Raw genomic sequence first — 12,436 nt, 5'->3', positions numbered from 1 at the left:
AAGTGCCCTATGTGCTGAACTATAGCTCTGACCCCATTTTAAGTACTTTTGGTTATATTTATTTATTTATTTATTGCTTTTTTGGGTCATGTCCGGCAATGCACAGCAGTTATTCCTGGTTCTGCCCTCAGGAATTACCATAGAGGTGCTCTGGGACCATATGGGATGCTGGGAATCGAACCCGGGTCAGCTGCCTGCAAAGGAAATGCTCTACCTGCTGTGCTATTGCTCCAGCCTCTATTTTTCTGTATATCTCATATATCTCATGAATTGAAACTCACCTAGGTGGAAAAGATGGTGATTTCTATCTCATTTGAAACCATGATCTTTTCAGTGTTATTATTGCAGAACAGATATTAAAGGATAGCTTTCGGCTTGAGATAAACCCTATTTTTACCAAATAACGACTTCTCTACTTGATTGGTTCTAGTTGAATGATAATCTCTTGCATCTGAATAATTCATTTAGACATTCATAGAACAGTCTATTAGTTGCTTATTAATATTGCAAAACTTACAGAATTATCAGAGAACTAGGTGTCTATGGTGCTTACCAATAGATAATGGACAAAGAACTACTTGATTGAGCACAGTGCACATAAAATACTGGAGGTTTAAACTCGGTACCATAAAAATCGCAAGATTAAATCTTTAAGCTACAATACTGATTCTATAGGTGAAAAATTGTCCTTTAATTTGCCATTTACTTTTTTCTCTTTATTGTTTTTGACTATTCTCTCATTGATTTATTCTTTTGAATCAATCCTCGCCTTAAATTGATGCAAGTTAGTAACACTAGTAACATGGATCAAAGATGTTTTGTCCATTTGTTTATTTTTGCATTTATGCCTCATGACTATGAAACTGTCTTTATTAAAAAATAAAAACTGAATTTTAGAAGATTATGTATTTGATATGCCAAAACCAGTAACAATAATTCTCACAATAGAGACATTACTGGCGCATGCTCGAGCAAATCAATGAACAATGGGAGGACAGTGCTACAGTGCTACAATGCTATGTATTTCCATTAGTGTGGTTAATTACTTTATCTATATTATAGATATAGAATTTTATGTAAGAGATGAAGATTTCTAGTTTTAAAGCAATATTTGTATTTATTCTGTATTCTTTAGTTTAGAGTTAATATCGTCTTTTCATATTAAAGGGTCAAAAAATTTTTTTTTGCAATAGAAAGCCCCTCTCAGAGAGCCCAGCAAGCTCCCTGTGATGTATTCAGTAGGCCCAAAACAGTAACAACAAGTCTCACAATTTGTTGTGAGATGTTACTGGTGCCCGCTCGAGCAAATTGACGAACAAGGGGAGGACAGTGACAGTGACAGAAAGATAATACTTTTTTTACCTTTGGAAAAAAAAATGAATATACATGATCTAATATGAAGCTCTATTTGTTACCTACATACCTATTTTTTAACTTAAATTATGCCACGTATAATTTTTAAGTATGATTTTACTTTTTTTAATCTATAGAAATTAATGCTTGTAGATTTGGGTAGAGCATATTATGGTTCAGATTACAATCTTTTTTCTTTTCTTTTCTTTATTACCCCTACAGTTCATTGCTTTTGCTTCTTTGTTCTTCATCCTGGTTTCAATCACAACGTTTTGTCTGGAGACACATGAAGCTTTCAACATTGTTAAAAACAAGACAGAACCTGTTATCAATGGCACAAGTGTCGTTCTGCAGTATGAAATTGAAACGGATCCTGCCTTGACGTATGTAGAAGGAGTGTGTGTGATATGGTTTACTTTTGAATTTTTAGTCCGTATTGTATTTTCCCCCAATAAACTTGAATTCATCAAAAATCTCCTGAATATCATTGACTTTGTAGCCATCCTACCCTTTTACTTAGAGGTGGGACTCAGTGGGCTCTCATCCAAAGCTGCAAAAGATGTTCTTGGATTCCTTAGGGTGGTAAGGTTTGTGCGGATACTGAGAATCTTCAAGCTTACCCGACATTTTGTAGGACTGAGGGTGCTTGGACATACTCTTCGAGCTAGTACTAATGAATTCTTGCTGCTGATAATCTTCCTGGCTCTTGGAGTTTTGATATTTGCCACCATGATCTACTATGCGGAGCGAGTAGGAGCTCAACCTAATGACCCTTCAGCTAGTGAGCACACACAGTTTAAGAACATACCTATTGGGTTTTGGTGGGCTGTGGTGACTATGACTACCTTGGGCTACGGGGACATGTATCCTCAGACTTGGTCAGGAATGCTGGTGGGAGCCCTGTGTGCTCTGGCTGGAGTGTTGACAATAGCCATGCCAGTGCCTGTCATCGTGAACAATTTTGGAATGTACTACTCCTTGGCAATGGCGAAGCAGAAACTTCCAAGAAAAAGAAAGAAGCACATTCCTCCTGCTCCTCAGGCTAGCTCGCCTACCTTTTGCAAGACAGAATTAAATATGGCCTGCAATAGTACACAGAGTGACACATGTCTCGGTAAAGAAAATCGACTTCTGGAACATAGCAGATCAGGTAAGCCACTATTTGAAATGCATGTCACTGAATACCTTCTAGACGAGTGCGTCCTTTAGGGAGAAGGCAATCATTTTCATTTCTGCAAAAGTCCATGAATTTCGGTTTACTTTTCACAACCATGTTTGTGTTAGGTGTGTAGATAGCTAGATTATAGCTTTTCTCAATGAACTCTAAGTACATGTCTTGCATATCTATAGAGTTATTTTCTGCTTTAGTGGGATGCCCTTTGCTGATGATGCCAATATTTTCTTTTGCTTTTTTGTTGCTTTTGTGCTGATGTTTCTTTGTTTCTTTGCATGCTGTGATGGTATGGTATTAACCATTTTCCATCCTTCATCCCAAAATGTTTATCTCTCTTTCATTTGGATTGATATGTTTACCTCAGTTTTATCACTGCCACTTGGGGCTATGCACCTCAATCTAATTCACAAGAAGCAGTTATTTAAGAAGAACAGCTGTTACATTGCAAAGGCCTAAGCACTAAAGAAGTGTTATGGAAGATAGCCCTTTTAACAATGGAGGTCTTCCTAATTAATATTTGGGAGGATTGGTTCAGTTTTCATTGTTCTTCATTGGTAGGGCATTTCAGCATAATCTCTTTAAATGAAACAAGGAATTTGGTCATATAATCAATCCTCTATTGTTCAGTGGATAAGTCATCATTTTTGGTCAATAAATGGAAAAGTTCAATTACTCTTATTTCCTCTTTTTCGAATTGCCCTATCCACTGAGTTCTATTCCATCTGTAAACTGGATTTTGGATACTTTATTTCTTGTGAATAGCTGAATTCCTATTCTTTTTATTCTCACAGATATTTTAGAAAGAGAATCTAAGCCTGTTTACTACTATCCTTTTCTTTTCTTTTGTGTGAATTCTGTCTAGATTTCTGCCAACAGGCCAAATATATCTTGATGAGAGTAAGAGTTTAGCTTGTTCTGCTTCTTTCATCAACTTGTTTTCAGAGTACCTGTTCAGAGTGCTCTGAAGGGCATGGAAAAAGACTTCTCAGTCTGGGTAAACATTATTATGGCAAATTAGTAGCTAGAGCAATAGTATGTGAAAATGTTTTACAAGCATGTAAGAGCAAAAAGGCAGTTCTTTCAAGGGTATTTGGAAGTTTATTTTGTACCAATGTTATGCTAAAAATATTCTGTCACTTTAAAACAGAGTGCCTACACACAAAATATGTGAGCTTTAATATCATTTTTATTAAGATTTTTGGAAAAATTGCTTTCCAAAAAGAATAAAGGCAAGTGTTTAAGAAATACAAAGACACATTTAATTAGGCATTTTTGTTTCAATAAACTCCACTTTTTAAAGAATTGTATCCACAATAAATAGAGAGCATGTTAAGATAAAATATTAATTTTTGTTGCCCCCATGTTCACATTTCTTTTATGAAAATACATTCCCCATTAAATAAGTTACAAGTAGAATTTAAATTTCTCAGGGGATTTTTTTCATTCTACCCTCCACAGTACTTTTGCTTCTACCATTTTGCTTCATGTAAATTTTTGTAGTGAGTGATAATTTTTTTTATATCATAATGTGATTATTATGTTTTGTATATTGAGTGATTGTATTAAGAGCATTTGGTGTAAACTCTCTGTACTGTCTCATTTCCTCATCCATCACTGTCTGTCAATGGGCATGGTGCTGAGACCAGTCTTATCAGGTGACGACAGTACAGGAAGTGAGCCGCCATTATCACCCCCAGAAAGGCTCCCCATCAGACGATCTAGTACCAGAGACAAAAACAGAAGAGGGGAAACATGTTTTCTACTGACAACAGGTGATTACACGTGTGCTTCTGATGGAGGCATCAGGAAAGGTAGGCCTTCGTTTAAACAGCTCCTATGACATGACGTGGCAATTAAGCGATGCTACTGTGTGGAATGTGAATGGTCTTTCATCATTTTCTTAGAAAGATTGGATTTAGTGCTCTTTCCACTTGTCATCACATCTTTCTTTATTTTAGATACGTATTAATACATAATCCTTTACTTGATTGTCATGTTGAAAAGCATTTCACCCTTCTATATTTCTTGTTTTGATATTTTTCTATGGGTAGAATTTAATGAAGTTTTAAAAAATTGTCACTTGCCAAATTATTTTAATGTAATGCATTTTGGAGTATTTAAAAGTTATTTTGTACAATTAATAACATTTACTAATTAGCTCTATACCTATATATAGTAAGTGATTAATTATAAAACAATGACTGATATTTTATTCAAATAAGATGTTCTGCATATTGTAATCTTTTATCCAGTTTGGGAGCAGTTTTTATCATTTCTTGGAAATGAGCAATATACAAGATCCTTAGTCATAGAGAACAATATATCTAGTTACTTAAGCAATTACTTTTGTATTTACTGAAATTTTCTTCAGGCTAATAATAATAATTTTAATTTATTACTCTTTTCAGTCTATACTGAATATTGCCTGGCCCATTGAAGACACTTAAATATTTGTCGAATGAATACATTTTGTTGGCTGAGGAATATAAAGAATACTAGAGCTCCACTCCATCACATGATTCTGTTTTCGTTGATTACGCCTTTTTAACTCTTCCCTAGGTGCTGCTTTTTTTTCTTTTTCTTTTGAGTAAAATTTAGCTATCTTAGAGCTATTGGACCCCTTTTCTTCTCCTTAATAAATTATTTGCGTACCTTTATCAAAAGGCCAGTTTGCTCTTTGATTACCTTCATCTTTGTTGTGTCCAGCTGCTTTGTTGCTACAATTATTTGTCTGTGCTAATTGAGATAACAGTAAAAAGTATATAATTTCTTATGCAACAGAATGAATTGAAATGAAAAGACACTTCAAGACTTTCATGTTAGCTATTGTCAAAAAAATTGTGCTTATTTGCTATTCATTGTAGTTTCTCCCTATTGAATACTTTTCTATTGTTAAGTCTGTAATATTTCTTTTGTGACTCACAGTTCATTTAAAATATCTCATTGCCCATGTTATACTTCTCTTTCATTCTCTCTGAACCCTTTCTTGTCCTTTCTTCTACATGTCTTTGAGTATCAAAGAAGAGTAATGAAACTCTTCTTTTGTCTTGCAAGGTGTGATATTTTAAATGCTACTTCATTCTGATTACTTTCATTCCCTGCTGTACAACAAAATGTAGTTCAATGGTCTGAATAGGTTCGTTTGCTATTTTAAATTTAAGTATTATATAGAAATAATTTTTGAATATTTTATGAACATAGTTAATATACTATTGTAGTATTTAGACAAAGTAAAGAATAAACATCAAATAATATCTAACTAATGATATCTTATATTTATATATTTTAGCAAATTATATATGCATGTATATATGTTTATATGTAGTATGTGGTTGATTATAAGTATTTTTTGAGCATTACTTAATATTATCATGTGAAATAGTTACACCAAGAGTACATGTTTCAGGAGTTATCTAGAACTTTTTTCTTCCAGGTTAGACAATAGTTTGAATTTTAAACTGTGAAGGAGATTAAAGATGGAAAAAGACTATGCAAATTACAAGGTTTTATGTGAAGATAGAGTTTTTTTTTGTAAAATGGCATTTAATGAGCAAAGCAATTAATAAGATATTTAGCTTGTATGAAATGTTGTCTCACAAATATGACTGATTTATCAATGAGTGCATCATGGAAAATTTATAATTCTTTTATTCTGTCATTTTCACTAAAATTAACTTCTTTTTCATTCTTGCTTAATTCTTTTGCAGCTATGCTTCCCCCCCTCCCCCCTTAGATATGGTAACATTTATGGCTAATTTCACCTAATCTCTGTGTGTTGTCTTGTCATGTCTTTCAGGAATTCATCATTTTTTACCCTCTCTCATTTTATGCAGATGATAGATTTCTTCTATTTCTACCCATTAAATCACCATGTGAACTCTTCTTTTACCATTCAAGTTGTCTACTAATTTGATTGTAGAATTCTTAGTATTCTCCCCTTTATAAATAGAAAGAAGTGACTGTTTCCATTGAACTACTTTTTTTTGATCAAATACACTGATAGACTATTATAAAAAGTATTAGAATAATATGTTACTATCTATAGTGGGGAAACAATAAGAACACATATGAATTCCCTAAAAGGAATTCAATTTTCAATATATAGAGTTGATGTTCATATTTATGCAGAATATTTTTAGGAAAACATCACAAACAAAAAAATGCTTACTGACTGTACTCAGATAAGTAATTTCAATATTACTTTAAATAAACTCATACTGTTAAGAACAGTGTAAAATGTAGAATATATAAATTAGCGCAAATGAGGTTCAATATTATTTATTCTCAGGAACTATGTTTTTGTCCATTATATTCAGTAAAATTAAGATGAGGAAATTTTAAACCAATTTTCTTGTTGCAATTAAAGACTAAATAAGAAGTGAACTCATGGATAATCTAATTTTACTAATTTACTAATTGTTACTAAATTAATATATTTTCAAATGAACACTGAGATTGTTTATTAAAATAAAATATTATGCATATAGAATTTATAGTCTTTTGTTAAAAACAGATTCAAAAATAATTCAACATTTATAACAGCAATTGATTTACATATAACTAGGAACAATACTATAAAACAATGAAACATGTTTGACTTCCTGGAGGCTCTTGGATACTATGGAGAGAAGATGTACATTTCCTATACTTTTGCTTAATTCTTTTGCAGCTTTGCTTTCCCCCTACCCCTTAGGTTTGGTAATATTTCTGAGTAATTTCACATAATCTTTGTGTGTTATCTTGTCATTTCTTATTATAATTATTAGTAGCATCCTATCTGGTTCATACATTTTTAACCAGTTCTTTTAAATCTAAATTATTTTAGAGGCTAGTTTACACTTTTATTTTATACAGACAGAAAAAGTTATTTCAAAAATTCTCCAAGTTGTGTGTCCAAATTTAATAATAAATACAACTAAAATGATTTAAGATATCCTTCCAATAACTATTTATTCATTAATCAGAGAAGATTAAAGTGCACCAACCAACTCCTGTTTTAACCTTAAAATATTAACAAAACACAATGTTAAATAATTTTCTCAGTAGCAGAAATTGTTTCCTAGAGAAGTTTACCACAAGTGCAGATATGTCTACCAAAATATACAAGAAGACATCTTGTGTGATAGAAGTTTGTGTGTGTTTATGTTGAGAATGAGCACTACAGAAAAATATGGACATGAATGCTCATAAATCAAAACAACAGTAAATTTCTTAGATAAGTTCTCCTTTTCCAGTGAAAGGAGAATAAACAATGAATTCTTCCAAGGAAATCTCATAAAAATATATTACTTAAAAAGAAAAGTAGCTTGGAGGACCACAAAATTAGAATGTAAAGTAATAAAATGGAAAAAAATAAGATTAAATTGTTTTTAATTCCAGGCAGGGGAGAGACATCTAATAAGATCATACAATCAAATTCTGACTTAATTTCACTGAAATTATGACTCAAGATATTTCACTCATTTTTCAAAATCCTTTTTACTTTTTTAGTTCAGGGCTTAGGAATGGATTTTCTCTGTATAGTCACTAAATAATGGCATTATTTATTAATGTCATTATTTGAGATCCATCCTATTAACTCTATAAAGCTGAAAGATTAAAAAAGGTGGAAAAAGACTTGTTAAAGTAAAGCATGCTGAAGGTCTGGAGAGATAATATAGAGGGCGGGGATGTTTGTCTTGCATGTGGATCACCCAGTTTGATACCTGGCACCCAACATGGTTCCTCTGAGTCCTACCAGGAGTGATCCCTGAGTGCAGAGCCAGGAATAAGGCCTGAGGATGGTTGGGTGTGGTCCCCAAACTAAAATAAATTAAACAAAATAAAAGAAAAAAAAGAGAAGAAAAAATGCTACGCATGGCTTAATAGTTTGGTAAATAATGTGAAAACAAAGACAAAAGTTAGCCTATTAGTTCTTTTAGGAACTTCTGAATTTAAAAACTTTAACCAGTTTATATCTTACTTAAGTTGCTTTGCTTAATTTTTAAGAGTTCTGGTGTAGTATAAGCCAAATTCACATCAATATAAACTATAATCTAGAAAAACTTGGATTTTGAATTATTGGCACTGTTATTTGTGATTTTTGCAATTTTGAAAATGAAAGCTAGAGTAAATTTACTCTTCTGTAGTTAAATTTTAACTTACTCTTGCAGTAAATTTACTCTTTTGGAAGTGATGGATATGGTAAACATTTTTAGTTATAAATTGCTTCAATTTTTATTTATTTGTAAACAATTTTTTTGTTAAAATGATAGTACTTTTGCTTACCCTGCATGGTGTTGTTTGTCTATTTTCTGGTTGAATTCAACTGATATCTGTGCATTTTTTCATAAAAGGATATGAAAAATCCAGAAGCTTAAACAACATAGCGGGCTTGGCAGGCAATGCTCTGAGGCTCTCTCCAGTAACATCACCCTACAACTCTCCTTGTCCTCTGAGGCGCTCTCGATCTCCTATCCCATCTATCTTGTAAACCAAATTGCATCAGTCAGATAAATTGTATTAACTCAAGTACTGTTTACCCCATATTCAAAATAATTAAATGTAGAGTTACTCCAATCTCCATTAATACAATATAAATCCTGCATGATACCACTATCTGAAGTCAGAAATGCTATTTGGATAGCTTATGAATCTTATCCTGACTTTAAAGATTATCTAAAGTAGTGCTACCACTTCTCCATATTAATTGCCCTGATCGTCTCTTGCAATAAAGCAACAGATAGTGTCCGATATTGGCCAGTACACGAACAAATACATATACCTTCAGGGAGACATATTTAAAATAATGTGCTTCCAAATGCCAAGCACTTCATTGGATCGTTATTTTTTTTTCTTCTTTTTTTTTTGGATGACTTTCTAATATATTTTGAAAATGTCTGGGATCCTATCTTGATTGCACATAAGCCCTAAGTGAGTTAATTTGCATGGACTGTCTTGTCTCTGTCACCTTGAAAAGAGTGTCTCAGTTTTGGGAACCAAGGATGGCTCAGGACATATGTACTTGCAGCAGTTCATCCTGTTGATATGAAAGTATTGACTTACTTTTCTGCATGTTGAATAGCAGGGGAAGGCAAATTTCCTTTGATGATATTTTCCTTTGCTCTTTAAAAGAAATATTTGTTTCAAATAATTTAATTTCTTAATTCATTGACTTCTATTGAAAAGTATTGTATTAGTGTTCTGAATGTCTCTGGTTGTTTGCACACAGATAACTGCAAAGAGGTTGTCATTACTGCTTACACGCAAGCTGAGGCCAAAGCTCTTACTTAATGGCTTGGGGAAGGCCCAAAACACGAGAGAAAGGTAACTGCCAGCCAGGCGTGCATTGTTTAGCCAGGAATTGCTGCTTGGTATTAAAGTCATTTTTTCAAACCCCAGAACTTGTCATAATTTTTAGAGGCAGAGTGCCAAATATCACCCAGAGCTCTCGTGTCTTTTTATCCCTTTCTTTTATTAAAAAAAATCTTATTTTTATTGTTTATTCTATTTCTTAATTTTGGTGTAAACATCAAGGAGCATTGGTGTTCATGGAGGTCTTTCTTGATCAGCCTTAAATTTCTGACTCATAAGATTTATTCAATTTTCAAGCAGTGTTTAATCAGGTGCTTTGTCCTGTATGTTGTTCCATTTGTCTGTCTTAGCCCCCTGTCTTAACTGTATGCCATCTGTCTCCATGAAGTACAGAAATACCTTGATATAAGAAGTTCATGATTTTTGTCCTAGGTCTTCTCCCCTAGTGCCTGCCTTCTTTACTGTTTGGAACAGCTTCTCTTCTTTATGTATAAATTAACAATGCCCTGTAGTCTACTTTATTGGTACTGTGAACCTCTGTGATAAGCAGGATGTAGGTAGCAATATTACAATTGAATTGTGGTCTGTTGAAGTGACCATTTCTGCAACCTAGAAACCAGCATTCATCATTACTCCCGAACATAACCCCTAGGGACTCTAATTTAGACCAGTGGAAGGAATTTTGTTTACACATTCCTATGAATGCAATAGCAATAGTGTATCTGCTTATTGAGCATGTTAAGGAAGAAAAATGCCATTATATGAATTGAATGATAATTTTTCTAAGGCATCAAGGATCCTTGAGATTGTTCATTGATTCCTAATTTTGTTTATTCTTTGTTAGGAAGACATTGTCACTTTTAGTATTGATCACATTACATGTATTACTCCATATCCCCAAACCCTATAGCATGATCTGCATGTCAGAGATCTTCTACAGCAGTGTATTTACCCAGACGTATATATCGGATACATAGAGATTCAGTGATGTTTTGATAACTGTACACATAGAAAGTAATAATATCATACAGCTTTATTGTAAAAGAATTAATATACTGTCTGGTGCTGCTGTTATTGACTGCAGTGTTATACAGAATGTTTCATGGATTTTTGACTGCTGAAAAGGGGACAATGGAATTTAGCCATACCAAGGACTGTTCTGGAAACAGACTTCTGCTGCTGAACGTGCCCTTATGTGACCAGGTTGCACTTGGAAGAGGTTCTTTCTCAACTTGAGTCATTTAAAGTTCATATAAGAAGTGATTGCAACTCATTTGGTGCTTCCCATATGAGTGGTCTGCCTGTGGACTGGCCATGTCCGTGAAACAATGTAAATACCAACATATATGTGCATGGGACAACAGCTTTGGCCGTCTCACTTCAAAGGAAGGCAAATTCATGATCAACATCTTTGAAGCTTCAAATAAGCCCATACTTCTGTGAATTACCCTTCCTGGGCTGCAGTAGATTGTGCTGTGAATCATATGAAGCAGTGATATTGGTGTAGTTTAGGTCTGTCTTAATATCCCTATTTTGTTGTTGGTTAAATTCATGAACATTGATTGTGTAACTTCCTTATAAACCCCTTAAATAATCAGCTTGTAATATGATGTTGTGAAATTTCAGTGCCTATTTATCAAAATGACTTATTTTTAGACTCATTTGTTTAACTATGGAAAGTCATTATGGCAAAATATAACCTCACCATCATTATTCATAGCTTAAGTCTTTTGTCATTGTTACCTACAATTATAAATATTTAAAAAAATTCTGGCAATGAGAGTATTTTTTTATTAAATGATTAAAGAGAAATGTCATTATATGGTGGAATAGTAATCAAATTATATCTTAAAATGTATATTTTGCATAAAAATTTATTCTTTAACTACTTTTTGTGAGTTGTGTGGCCAGTGAAACTTGTGTTTGTCTTTAACTGTTGTAGCTGAAACTGTAAAAGAAATCTTTACTTTGCTTACTAAATATTTCTAGAATCTATAAGTTCCCCTGGAATTCTGAATATAATATATATATAATTATGAACCCCTGTATTGTGGACCTTTTGTGAACATATCAAGGTGCATGTACAACCTTGTAATAACTGATGAAAATGTAACAACTGAAGTGAAGCGTAAAAGGCAAATGAGCTGGGGCAAACTTCTAAAAATAAAAGGCAAACTTGAATCTTATCTGATTAAATTATTCATATTCTTTTCTTGGCTCTTCTGTTTGTTTTGGAGTTTTCACTATTTTTATGCTTTCTTGTCCAAAACCAGATATGTAGGGATGCAAGAATTTATAAATATACACACTTATGACTTTCATTCAAATATTCAGCTGAAAGCCAGTGTTTTCCTTTTCTAAGTGTTTAGCCTTGCCTACATTTCTCTCATAATTCTGATAGAAAATAATTAATTATTATGGTCTCTAATATTTACATGGCATGTTGTGACTAGTACTGAATTTCCACCCACTCTCTCCAATTTAGTCATCACAGAAGTGCTAGAGGCAGTTTTTTGTTTTAACTCGTTAAATTTTTCTTTAGTTTTAATTTAAGTACCAGAAAGGCAAAACTAGTCTCATAAGAATCTACTTTCCCTCATAAGGTTTAAGTATTTA

The 12,436-nt window shown here is 33.0% G+C and overlaps 1 protein-coding gene across 10 annotated transcripts in view; it reads left to right on the top strand.

The window, feature by feature from the left end:
* KCNC2 (potassium voltage-gated channel subfamily C member 2) overlaps positions 1-12,100 on the top strand; it is a 207,735-nt gene extending 195,635 nt beyond the window's left edge. For 2 of the 10 annotated variants that reach the window (XM_056114503.1, XM_056114513.1), the window contains exons 3-5: positions 1,576-2,503; positions 4,174-4,338; positions 10,905-12,100. In XM_056114503.1, coding sequence (XP_055970478.1) covers positions 1,576-2,503; positions 4,174-4,338; positions 10,905-11,056 — 1,245 coding nt within the window. In that variant the 3' untranslated portion in view covers positions 11,057-12,100. Of the gene's footprint in view, positions 1-1,575; positions 2,504-2,891; positions 3,089-4,173; positions 4,339-4,935; positions 6,503-8,862; positions 9,354-9,737 lie in introns of those variants that run through there. The other 8 variants (XM_056114558.1, XM_056114531.1, XM_056114550.1 and 5 more) reach the window with 8 other exon arrangements.
* The last annotated feature ends 336 nt before the right edge of the window (positions 12,101-12,436 follow it).

The sequence above is a fragment of the Sorex fumeus genome, unplaced genomic scaffold, assembly GCF_029834395.1.
Source record: "Sorex fumeus unplaced genomic scaffold, SorFum_2.1 ptg000003l, whole genome shotgun sequence".
In the NCBI taxonomy this organism is placed as follows: Eukaryota; Metazoa; Chordata; class Mammalia; order Eulipotyphla; family Soricidae; genus Sorex; species Sorex fumeus.
Note: the sequence above shows the minus strand (reverse complement) of the source record. Positions and strands in the feature narration are given on the sequence as shown.